Source organism: Mytilus californianus, unplaced genomic scaffold (assembly GCF_021869535.1).
Source record: "Mytilus californianus isolate M0D057914Y unplaced genomic scaffold, xbMytCali1.0.p SCAF_1, whole genome shotgun sequence".
NCBI classification, from domain to species: Eukaryota; Metazoa; Mollusca; class Bivalvia; order Mytilida; family Mytilidae; genus Mytilus; species Mytilus californianus.
The window spans coordinates 36,703,692-36,716,052 of record NW_026262581.1 but is presented as its reverse complement, the minus strand read 5'-3'; the positions used below and the strand labels follow the sequence as shown (position 1 = coordinate 36,716,052).

At 34.9% G+C, this 12,361-nt stretch overlaps 1 protein-coding gene across 3 annotated transcripts in view; it reads left to right on the top strand.

Moving 5' to 3' along the window:
• LOC127701548 (inositol 1,4,5-trisphosphate receptor type 1-like) overlaps positions 1-12,361 on the top strand; it is a 405,533-nt gene that overhangs the window by 323,802 nt on the left and 69,370 nt on the right. For all 3 annotated transcript variants that reach the window (XM_052205488.1, XM_052205479.1, XM_052205470.1), the window contains 3 exons: positions 1,621-1,725; positions 2,441-2,633; positions 3,599-3,724. In XM_052205488.1, coding sequence (XP_052061448.1) covers positions 1,621-1,725; positions 2,441-2,633; positions 3,599-3,724 — 424 coding nt within the window. The remainder of the gene's footprint in view (positions 1-1,620; positions 1,726-2,440; positions 2,634-3,598; positions 3,725-12,361) is intronic.

Here is a 12,361-nt window from a genome sequence, read left to right as displayed (position 1 = left end):
CAGGTGTCATCACTTGTTGTTACAGGTAATCCCCTTATTCGATGGGTCATTAATGATCATCAAAATTAATTCATACAGCAGATGTACAAATTGGTTAGTAGGCATTTCAGCATTTTGTTTGAATTGTTCATACCACGTGTTTGCTGTTTAATGATGAAAACGTATTTGACAGAAAGACAAAAAAACATAATGAATGTATTTGAACACATCGTTTTGCTTTAATTCCGTTAAAAATTTTAAATTCAGATGTATTTTGTCTTTGCATGCCCTCACTTTTGATATTGAATAACAAAACCGGCGGCCATTTATTGATTGTGCATCTACTGTGTATAATCCTCCTAAAAATTAGAGCACACCTGAATACAAGAAAGATAACTCAATTATAATTTTTCCTAGTATTGAAATACCTTCTCATGATCTGACTACATACTTCTGGCTTAAGGACTTATAGGTTTAGGAGGTCTTTTGAGTCATGGTGCACATTAGGGGGTTAGGGAGGGGTGCTTGGGTCATCATTTTCTGTATTCTTTATTTTTTATACAAATCTTCTCTTTTATGTATATTTAAGCACCCATTATTCTCTCTTTTTTTTCTCCATTTCTCTATTCTTTGTTTTTAATATTAAAAGATCTTAAAACATTTTTCTATTCTGTAGCATATGCAGACCATAAGCAAATTATAAGGACAGGAACATTGACCAATAGATTCATTATATTAGTCACATTAGTCCCTGTTTTTGACAAATTATTACAAATCAAAACAAAAACATACAATGTGTATCTTTTTAATAAATACAGCTGTTTTATTTTAATAATAATAATAATAATAATAATAAATTCTTTATTTAAAGAAGGTAAACACAGTTAGTTACAATTAGTAATCTTCCCTGAGGCCCTCATATACAATACAAGTAAAAAAATAATAATAAGAGAGAAAAAAAGCAAACATACAACATATTAACACATAGTCAGTTCACAATCGTATAGTCATGATAGTTCAGTGTCCATGTACCATTAGAACATATAAAACAGTTAATCTTTGTTGTTATATTTTTATTTGTACATGTAAACTAATGAAATACTGAAAAAGAAAATACTCATGTTTTTGTTCATTTATTAAACCCTATGCAATAACTACTTTAGTACTGCTAGTATCATATTAAGCTGCTATGCAAGAAAGGTTGATTTTCTTATCGCGCAAAATTGACTTAAGCCCTCAAAATCCTAGCTTAAACCCTGCTTGTAAAAAGATATTTGACCAACATCATTTACATTGTATAAGACATCTTGTAGCAAAATAATTTTTAGTAAGGTCTTGACTCCTACCAAAATATTAATGACTAGTTCTCAAAATGAGGTGGTTTGAGCAGTTTTGTGTTTAATGCAAGTTTGAAGCCTTATATATAAGGCAAAAATGTAAGCCACAATACTTATATATCTGACAGACTGTCTTTGGAACATCTGTAAAATGTTATTTGAAAGACATTCTAGTAATTTTTTATTTTCAATTTAATGGGCTAAAAAAGTGACCTTTTACTGTTAAATATGCTGTAATTCAAAATTTGTTTTCAGTATGTAGTTTTGATAAAAATCAAGTATGAAGATACATTTTCTTTTACAGCTTGCTCTACATAACAAAGAATTGGCAAATCATTTGAAACCAAGTGGTGATTTATGGGGTGATCAAGCTTTAGAGTTCTATGAAAAGCATACAGCACAAATTGAGGTAATGTATTTCAATGATATAAAAATTCGTTTTCATTTAATTTCAATTACCTTTGAATTTTTTTTTTAAGAAAATGAAAAAATTATGCATGACACATGACATTCCCTATCATAGGTTGTTGTGAAGTTGATACAATATCACCATGAGTTTCATTAATGAATACATCAAGATTTAAATTGATAACTTATGTCAATGGCTAGTGATCTCAATTCCATGTTTTAATATAAAGATGAAGAGTGAGTTTAATATTTAAGATTAAGGTAAATTGAGAAGAAGATGTTATATCAGCATGAAAACTTAGGACCTAAATTATTTATATCAGACCTCAATTTCATGGTAGAATAAAAGGTAAGTCCAAACATTCAATATTGTTCTTGTACTGTCTTTTTACATGCTGTAAATTCAGAAATTATTGTGAGGCTTTTATTAATGGGAATATTGTGACTGGGTGAGTATCACAATAATAAGAACTTGCATTTTCGTATCTGATGCATATATATGTATGCAGATTTTCCTAAAATTGCAATAATTAAACTCACATTTTTGTCCATTCCTCAACAATCGCAATAATAAATCCACACAGTAATATCTGAATTTACAGTAGCTAAGATAAAAATTTATCCATAAGAGTATTTGTAAGACAGTCATTTGTCCCTTGAAACATTCTGTTCATGTTTATTACATTATAAACATTTAAATCTTCAAATGTTTTCAGATAAGTAGACAAGACAGAACAATGGAAAGAATTGTATTTCCCATCCCTGAGATTTGTGAATACCTAACAGAAGAGACAAAAGTAAAAATTTATGCAACAGCAGAAAGAGATGAGCAAGGCAGTAAAGTGGCTGAATTCTTTGAGAGACATGAAGATATGTTTGCTGAAATGAAATGGCAGAAAAAATTAAGAGGTAAATTTTCTGATTAACATGTAAGAAGTATCATGTATGCTTCATTTTTTGTTAGATTTCATCCTTTTTATATCCCTGCTTTTTATGCCCCGCTTGAAAAAAGTGGGGGTATACTGTTTTACCTCTGTCTGTCCATCCGTCCGTCCGTCTGTCCCATGAATATTTTTCGTCGGATCTTTCTCAGGAACTACATTACAAGGATTTCTGAAATTTGGTTTCAGGGTTTATGAGTCAGCTATATCGTGTGATGCGTTTTCAGATTCATCACTCAACAACTTCCTGTTTACCGAACACTTACATCATTTTACACATGACATCCAAGTTGAATATTTTCGTCACATTTTTCTCAGGAACTACATTACAAGGATTTCTGAAATTTGGTTTCAGGGTTTATATGAGTCAGCTATACCTTGTGATGCGTTTTCAGATTCAGCACTCAACAACTTCCTGTTTACTGAACACTTACATATTTTTACACTATTAAAATTATCCAGTTGCGGCGGGGGTATCATCAGTGAGCAGTAGCTCGCAGTTTCACTTTGTTCTTTCTGAGAGCATTTCAGAATGTAATCACATGAAAGCCATTCTCATGCAGGTGTTTCCGTTGTACTACTAACTATAAATTTTCTATTGTCTGGTATGCAAACTGTTGCTAAATCAAATATTCATGAAAAGAATATTTGTCCTCAATCCTAAAAAATTGGTATCCACAAAAATAAATGAATCCACAGTAATTTGTTAATTGAACAGACTTAATTGGACAAACAAAATTACAGACCATGCAGCATTGTTTTATATTTATACATTATATTGGAATACAAGTTATACAGTTTTTAGTACTTTTTTAAAGCCTGACATAACATACCGGTAGTTAATGCCTTATTCTCAGCAGTATCATGAGTCATAGTCATCTGTCTTTTTAAACTAAAAGTATTTTTACACATTCATTTTATTGTTTATTTCAGCCAATCCATATTTGTCATGGTTCAGTAGTCATATGTCTTTATGGAGTAGCATTACATTCAACTTTGCAGTGTTAATTAATCTGATGGTAGCTTTCTTTTATCCATTTGATGACACTAAAAAGAATGGTAAGTTTGGATAAATAATCATTGGCTCTGACGTTATACATGTTGCATTTTATCACAGTGACTGTATTTCTCTTATTGGTTTGACTTTCTGTTTTGCAAAATGAATATGCTTAGGAAATTTCAAACTTTCAACAAACCTAATAAAAGTTAATCCAGAAAAACCATTTCAAGTTTATATTCTTAAAGAGGCAGTATCTACAAAAGTCATGAAAGTGAAAATGTGATAATTTTATACATATCAATGAAAAAATATGTTTCGTCTCATTTTTATGACTCTAATAATGAAAGTAATTAAGAGTAAAACTTTTTGGTCATCTGTTAGACCAGAACTCATTACTTGTGCACGAATGTACAGTCATGCCACAGGGCATGACCAAGTTCTTCTTTCACAAAAAGTAATAATACCTGTAATTTCTCTTCAGTATTCAAATTGCATTCATTTCATTTGTGTGGTACACTCTTTCTGAAGATTTTTATTTTTGCGGTCGTATATTGGTATGACATTGGCGTCGTCTTCGTTGTCCGGCATCGTCGTCGTCGTCCGAAGACACATTGGTTTTCGCACTATAACTTTAGTTTAAGTGAATGGATCTCTATGAAATTTTACCATAAGGTTAAATACCACAAAAGGAAGGTTGGGATTGATTTTGGGGGTTATGATACCAACAGTTAAGGAATTAGGGGTCAAAAAGGGGCCAAAAATAAGCATTTTCTAGTTTCCAGACAATAACTTGTGGAACGGTGTATGGATCTCTCTGAAATATACCACAAAGGGATGGTTAGGATTTGCTTTGGGGGGTTATGGCTCAAATCATTTAGGAATTAGGGGCAAAAAAGGGGGAAAAACAAGGTTGTCCTGGTTAATGGACAAATACTTTAGTACAAAACATAATTTAAAGCAGTGTAAGGGAGATAAATCAAATACATCATTTGAATTACCTCCCTTACACTGCTTTTAAATTATGTATAAAGTAATGGTTAATGAACAATTAAGTCAATTTAAAACAGTGTAAGGGAGGTAATCCAAATACAACGTTTTGATTACTTCCCTTACACTGCTTTTAAATTATGTTTAAAGAAATGCATATTTATAAAGGAAGACCAGTAAAAATATCTGCAAATGTTGCATCTTGTTTTTTTTACAAAAAAATCCATATGAAAGATTTGACACCATATTTTAAATTCTATTATAAAATAGATTAAGTTAGCACTATGGTAAATTTAAATGGGTAATTATGGTTGCAAATTCCATTGGAAATTTGAATTGAGATTATGACCATATCTTGAGGGAAAGAATTTTTTGGGGGAAAAAGGGGGGGGGGGAGGTAAAAAGAAATTGTGGGGGGTCAATATTTAATCACAATCCAAATTCAGAGCTGTATCAAGCTTGAATGTTGTGTCCATACTTGCCCCAACTTTTCAGGGTTCGACCTCTGCGGTCGTATCAAGCTGCGCCCAGCGGAGCATTTTATTACATTTTTAAAAGTATCGTAATTTGCATTGATGAGGCACTGAAGGGGCAATTGTTATTATATTTCATTTGAAATTCCTGGCAAATTTGTAATGTTATCCACTGAAAACTCATTAATACAGGGGTTCAAATTAGCGGTGGTCCGAGGTCCGTGGCCTTCCATTTTCGGGTTCGGACCTTCCCACTGGTAGTTAGCTAGACCCGACGGACTTTCGTATTTTGCTGATTAAAAAAAAATCGAAAGCATTTTGAATAAAATAAATAAAATTTGTATAAAAATAATCTTCAAATGTATGATTTTACTGAAAGGAAACTCATGAGTTTTGCTTAAATTCTTCACAATATGATTTTGTGTGTAGTCACGTGACCGTTCGTCGTACGAGATACCGCGAATCTTGAGAATATATTATTCAATTGACAAACAGGACTACTATTAAACGGTATGAGTCTTTTTTGTTTTGGGGTGACCTCTACTAAAAGAAAACCTGATGAAACAGGTGAAACATTGGTGTTGACTGATGAAACCCAGCCGAAAAAACAGGATCTTACCAAAGACCAGAAAAATGATCGGGAAAAGAAAGAACGCAAATTTTTGCCCCAATGGAAGGTTAATCGTCCTTGGCTTAATTTCGATGAGACAACTGGTCTAATGGAGTGCACGTATTGTGTCAAGTATCCCACACACAGTGAAAGGGAAAGTGCCCTGGTTAGGGGGACAAAAAACTTTAAACTTGACCCCATCAAAAATCATGAAACCACCTCCCAGCATCTATCGTGCCAAAAACAGTGGCTAAAAGAAACGGATCCAAAGTTTGATAAAAAGGTCGAGTTGTTATCTGACACAAAGTTAGGTCAGTGTGTTCTGAAGCAAAAATTAAGACCACAGACCTGCCAACTTTTGAAAATCTCCATGAGGGATTTAGTGCGCAACCAGATTTCTAAGGGTTACACTTTTTTGCGGCGTTTCTGTGTGCACTGTTTTTTACTCTTGAAATAGTCTCATATCTCTTCTTTTTTCTTTTGGTATACTGATGATGAGCTAATAAGCCTTGATTTCTTTTATTTGCATGATTCTTGTACTTATTATTTGGCAAAATAACTTAAGAATAGAGAAAAATGGCATAAAAAATAAAGGATACAAAGTGAAGACCCCTCCTTTTTTCCCCTCCAAAGACCGTCTTATCTTTGCACCATGACTCAAAAGACCTAAACCTAAACCTAAATAAAGTTAGAAGGATGAAGACAGATTTTGAGTTAGTCTATCAGTATTAAAAAGAAAATGGATAAAATTTGAGTTATCTTTCTTTGTGCTCTTACTGGCGGAGGCTTATACACAGTAGAAGTGAATACAAAATGGCGTAGATTTTAAATCAGAACTGGACAGAAACACGTCTGATTTCAAAAATTTTAACAGATTTCAAGATAAACCATGTCATCTAATGAGTTCATTACAGTTTTTGTCTTTCATTTAATTACGATTTTGTCATGAAACTACGGTAAACGTTGCAAATTGTGATCATATGATTAATTTTGAAGATTGTTATTCATGACCCATCAGATTAGCCGATTACATGTAACAACAAATTATGACACCTGTTGTGACCGTTGATTAGCGTAGGGTCATAAACTTGTCATAAATATGTCGCCATTTATGAAAATTATAGATTTATAGAAATTGATCAGAAAAACTTCAAAATCGGTAACCATTATATTTTCAGGTATATTTTGTGAAAATCGGGGTTTTAACTTGTTTTACGATCCTGATATCGGGATTCGGGTTGAGGCATGAAAATCGGGATGATACCGCCAAAATCGGGATAGTTGGCAGGTCTGAGACCAGAACAATTAAAACGATACAAGATTTTATTTAATACAGCTTATAGTGTGGGGAAAAAGGGGAAGCCTTTTTCAAACTATGAATTTATTTTAGAAGTACAGAAAAAAAATTAGGTTGATATAGGAGAACAGTATTTCAACATTGAGGGATGTAAACTGTTCCTTAAATGGATATCCCAGCAATTAAGATCACGAATTGTCTCAAGTTTACTTGCAGCACCATTTGTTAGTATTTTGTCAGATGGTAGTACTGACAGGTCTGTTATTGAACAGGAAATAGTTTATCTCTGATATGTTGACCAGTGTATGCCCACCACTAAAATGATTAATCTTATATCCTTAGAATCAGCTACAGCAGAAGGGATTTTCAATGCAATTTTTAGTGCTCTTAAAATTGTGGGCCTAAATGAGGAAAAGATCTGCCATGATACCCCTGGTCCTAAACTTATTTGTGGTAATTTTGACCGAGCTTCTGTTAATTTTGGTAACAAATCTGGTGTCTTCAAAAGATTGAAAGATGAGGTACCGCAAGCAATTGGTATTCACTGTATTACTCACAAACTTGAATTGGCAATACTTGATGCGAATAAAACTATTCCATACATGTCAACATTTGAAACCACATTGAAAGGGGTTTTCAAGTTCTACTATTATTCTCCTAAGCGCAGACGTGAACTTACAGAAATAAGTGAGATTCTTGATCAAATTCTTTTGCACTTTGGTGATATAAAACAAGTACGCTGGTTGTCAAGCAAGGAAAGGGCAGTAAAAGCAATGCTTTCAAATTATGAGGTTGTTGTAAGTCATTTAGAGCATGATTTTGTTGCTGGATACCGTGCTGATGATGCAAATAGAGCTAAAGGGTACCACACTGTTATTACATCTGTCAAATTTCTTAAGTTTCTCCATTTCCTAATGGACTACTTACCCATAGTGGCAAAGCTTTCCCGTACTTTTCAACTTGATGATTAGTTAGTAATTGAATTAAATGATCACATCGAAGCAGCTGTCATCCATCATCCATCTTACTCAATTGAAAAATGGTACTGGGAAATATTGTACACAATTTGTAGAGAAATTTGATGTAACAAACAAAACATTTGGGGAAATAAAAATAAGTACAAGATTGATTGATTGATTGTTGGTTGCTTAACATCCAGTGGCAAATATTTCATGCATATTCAGGACGAGAACAAGTTAACAATAAATACAATAGGTAGGTTCTGTAATAGGGGCTTCCAGGATTAAGGTCGCAGAAATTTAGACTGCCACGGGAAATGAGGGTTTATTGGATAGGGACAGAAATTTTACCTTGCAACAGGTCACCTACGGACCCCTCAAAGAGTTGTTGCAAGGATTCTTAACGTGCAAAGAGCGTGGCACTTTCTTTACACAAGGCATCGGATTTAACGTCCCCATTCTGACCAGACGTGGCTGCAAATTTGTACATCCCGCACAGCCAAATGGACACCCCACTTTAGCAAGGGTTTTACTGCCGGTCGGAGGAACACCAATGGTGACCATACTTCTATTCCCCAGTCACCCTTGGGGGGCATAAGTACAAGAAATGTCCAGTCTGTTGACATGAAATCTGATAAAGATCTCCATGCATTAATTGATGGTACCATTAAATATATTGAATCAAGATTCAAGTCTTTGAATAAAAAAAACCCTCTCACTTCTTCAGATATTTAATTTCCATCAGTGGCTTCTTGGCAGGGGATTTGAACTTGCTGAATTTGGTAATGACCAGATAGTAGAATTGGTAAATCAACCGGAGTTTATTCAAATATTTTCTGATAATGAAAAGGAGCAAATCAAATTTGAATGGACAGAACTAAAACTTTATTTAAGCAGATTTAGGGCAAATCCATTGTTAAATATGTACAGTATGGTGTTACAAAATAAAGCTGCCACAAGGAAAAATGAGGGTGCAGTACTTGGTGCTTGTCCTACTTTAGTTGAAGATGAGAGTCAAACTCTGTCAGCTATTGAGAAGCTAATTTATTGGTTATTTACTATTTCACCATCTATTAGCCGCTGTGGTAGGGGTTTTTCCTTAATGAATACATTAAAAAGTAAATTGAGAACTAGATTAACACAGGAATCTTTGCAAAATCAGCTGTATATCATGAGTGAAGGCCCTTCTATTAAAGAATTTGAACCTTTACCCAGTATAATGTATTGGTTTGAGAATAGCACCAGAACCCCTCACTGCAGTGGGCACAAATTAAAGGGGAAAAAGAATGAAACAGAGGAAGAATTTGAACTGCCCATGTCTGGAAAATAAGTTAAAATGAATAACTAATTCAGTTTTAAATAAACATATATATAAGAACTTTGAATGGCCATATAATGACAATGCAACAATTTATTATCATTTTATTTATTTATCTTCATAGTTACAATACTAGATGTTTTGATTTATTAAGTCTCCCAAACAAAGTTTGGGAAGACTTATTGTTTTTGCTCAATTCTTATTATTATTATTATTCTTCTTCCTCTTCCTCTTCCTCTTCCGCCGCTTTTAAATTTGAACTTGTCCGCACCCGTTCTCCAAAACCGCTTGTCAGATTACCTTAGGGTTTCACAATATGTTAGACTAACATGTCTAGTGGTGCAATCAGGGTTTTGTTTGTGCAATGGGGTTTATAAAGGGGTACTTTGAGGGGCAAAAAGAAAAGAGGGTTTTACCATAGAACCCTATGGGATTTTATTTTTTAAAATTTTCAAATGATTATAAATTGAAAACCGTTTGTGATAGACACAATCTTTTTAATTGAAAATGTTCTAAATGATAAAACCCATTAAATGAAATACAGGGTTAGTCCCCAGGGGTCATCCCCACCCCCTGCCATTTGAGAAAGTTCTAATATCTTGAAAATGGTCGAGATCCCCACCCCTAAACCATATATATTCTGGTTTGTCATGCTAAGATGGTTTGAATGATATACAGGGTTAGTCCCCAGGGGTCATCCCGACCCCCTGCCATTTGAGAAAGTTCTAATATCTTGTAAATGGTCAAGATCCCCACCCCTAAACCATATATATTCTGGTTTGTCATGATAAAGCACATGAAATGAAATACAGGGTTAGTCCCCAGGGGTCACCCCCACCCCATGCCATTTAAGAAAGTTCTAATATCTTGTAAGTGGTCAAGATCCCCACCCCTAAACCATATATATTCTGGTTGGTCATGCTAAGATGGTTTGAATGATATACAGGGTTAGTCCCCAGGGGTCATCCCGACCCCCTGCCATTTGAGAAAGTTTTAATATCTTGTAAATGGTCGAGATCCCAACCCCTAAACCATATATATTCTGGTTTGTCATTCTAAGATGGTTTGAATGATATACAGGGTTAGTCCCCAGGGGTCATCCCGACCCCCTGCCATTTGAGAAAGTTCTAATATCTTGTAAATGGTCGAGATTCCCATCCTTAAACCATATATATTCTGGTTTGTCATGCTAAGATGGTTTGAGCGATATACAGGGTTAGTCCCAATGGGTCATCCCGACCCCCTGCCATTTGAGAAAGTTCTAATATCTTGTAAATGGTCGAGATCCCCACCCCTAAACCATATATATTCTGGTTTGTCATGATAAAGCACATCAAATGAAATACAGGGTTAGTCCTCAGGGGTCACCCCCACCCCCTGCCATTTAAGAAAGTTCTAATGTAAGTGGTTAAGATCCCCACCCCTAAACCATATATATTCTGGTTTGTCATGCTATGAAGGTTTGAATGATATACAGGGTTAGTCCCCAGGGGTCATCCCGACCCCCTGCCATTTGAGAAAGTTCTAATATCTTGTAAATGGTCGAGATCCCCACCCCTAAACCATATATATTCTGGTTTGTCATGATAAAGCACATGAAATGAAATACAGGGTTAGTCCCCAGGGGTCACCCCCACCCCCTGCCATTTAAGAAAGTTCTAATATCTTGTAAGTGGTCAAGATCCCCACCCCTAAACCATATATATTCTGGTTTGCCATGCGAAGATGGTTTGAATGATATACAGGGTTAGTCCCCAGGGGTCACCCCCACCCCCTGCTATTTAAGAAAGTTCTAATATCTTGTAAGTGGTCAAGATCCCCACCCCTAAACCATATATATTCTGGTTTGCCATGCGAAGATGGTTTAAATGATATACAGGGTTAGTCCCCAGGGGTCATCCCGACCTCCTGCCATTTGAGAAAGTTCTAATATCTTGAAAATGGTCGAGATCCCCACCCCTAAACCATATTTATTCCTGTTCATCATGTCTCGAACATTTGAATGACGTATACGGTCAGTCCCCACTGGGTTCCCCCCACCCCCAATGTTCTAATATCTTGTAAATGGTCGAGATCCCCACCCCTAGACCATATATATTCCTGTTCGTCGTTTCTCGAACATTTGAATGATGTATAGGGTCAGTCCCCAGGGGTTCCCCCCACCCCCAATGTTCTAGTATCTTGTAAATGGTCGAGATCCCCACCCCTAAACCATATATATTCTGGTTTGTCATGCCAAGATGATTTGAATGATATACAGGGTTATTCCCCAGGCATCACTAATGCATTAACTTTACTGGACCAAACCAATTTTCACTGGACTTTGTTCAATGTCAGGCGACACTGGGAATTACGAATTATGGGAGCTTCGTTTGGGAGACTTCGTAACAGCATCCTGTTACAATCATTTCTTGTTTGAGACTGAATTAAAGATAATCAGCTTATAAACTTTACTTACTTGTTTATGCTTCAGCAGTAAACTCACATTTTCACTAACAACACAAAGTAATATAATCAAACAAAGACCATACCTAGATATCATTAGTTAAAAACTTTGCCAAAACATTGCATACATGGTCCCTTTTGGGTTTTTAGATATCATACCTTTAAACAGTTACACCTGATGAGTGCTTTGGAAGTGTTAGCCTTTTCTGATTTTTTATAAATTCAATTTCAAAATTCAAGTTCAATTTAAATTGGACCTTTTAAGAATAAAGGAGGACCTTTCAGTCTGTTTGGTCAAAGGTCCTGGACCTTCCATTGCCTAAAGTAAATTTGAACCCCTGTAATAAAATAAAAGAATGTTGTTTAATGTATGCAAAACATTTTGTATGCCTGTTGTGGCAGTTTCTTATGTTTTTCATATTAATTTGTTTCATCATTTTTACGTTTTGTTTTGTTTTGGACCTTTATTGCGCCTCTTGGCTGACCACATTTGTTAAAGTTAGCAGCAGGAGACTTTAAATGCATACTATATGTTTAATGCTTAATGTAATCTGTACACCTGTGTTGTATAGAAGAAAGGTGTTTGGCAGGATACAAGATTTTGGCA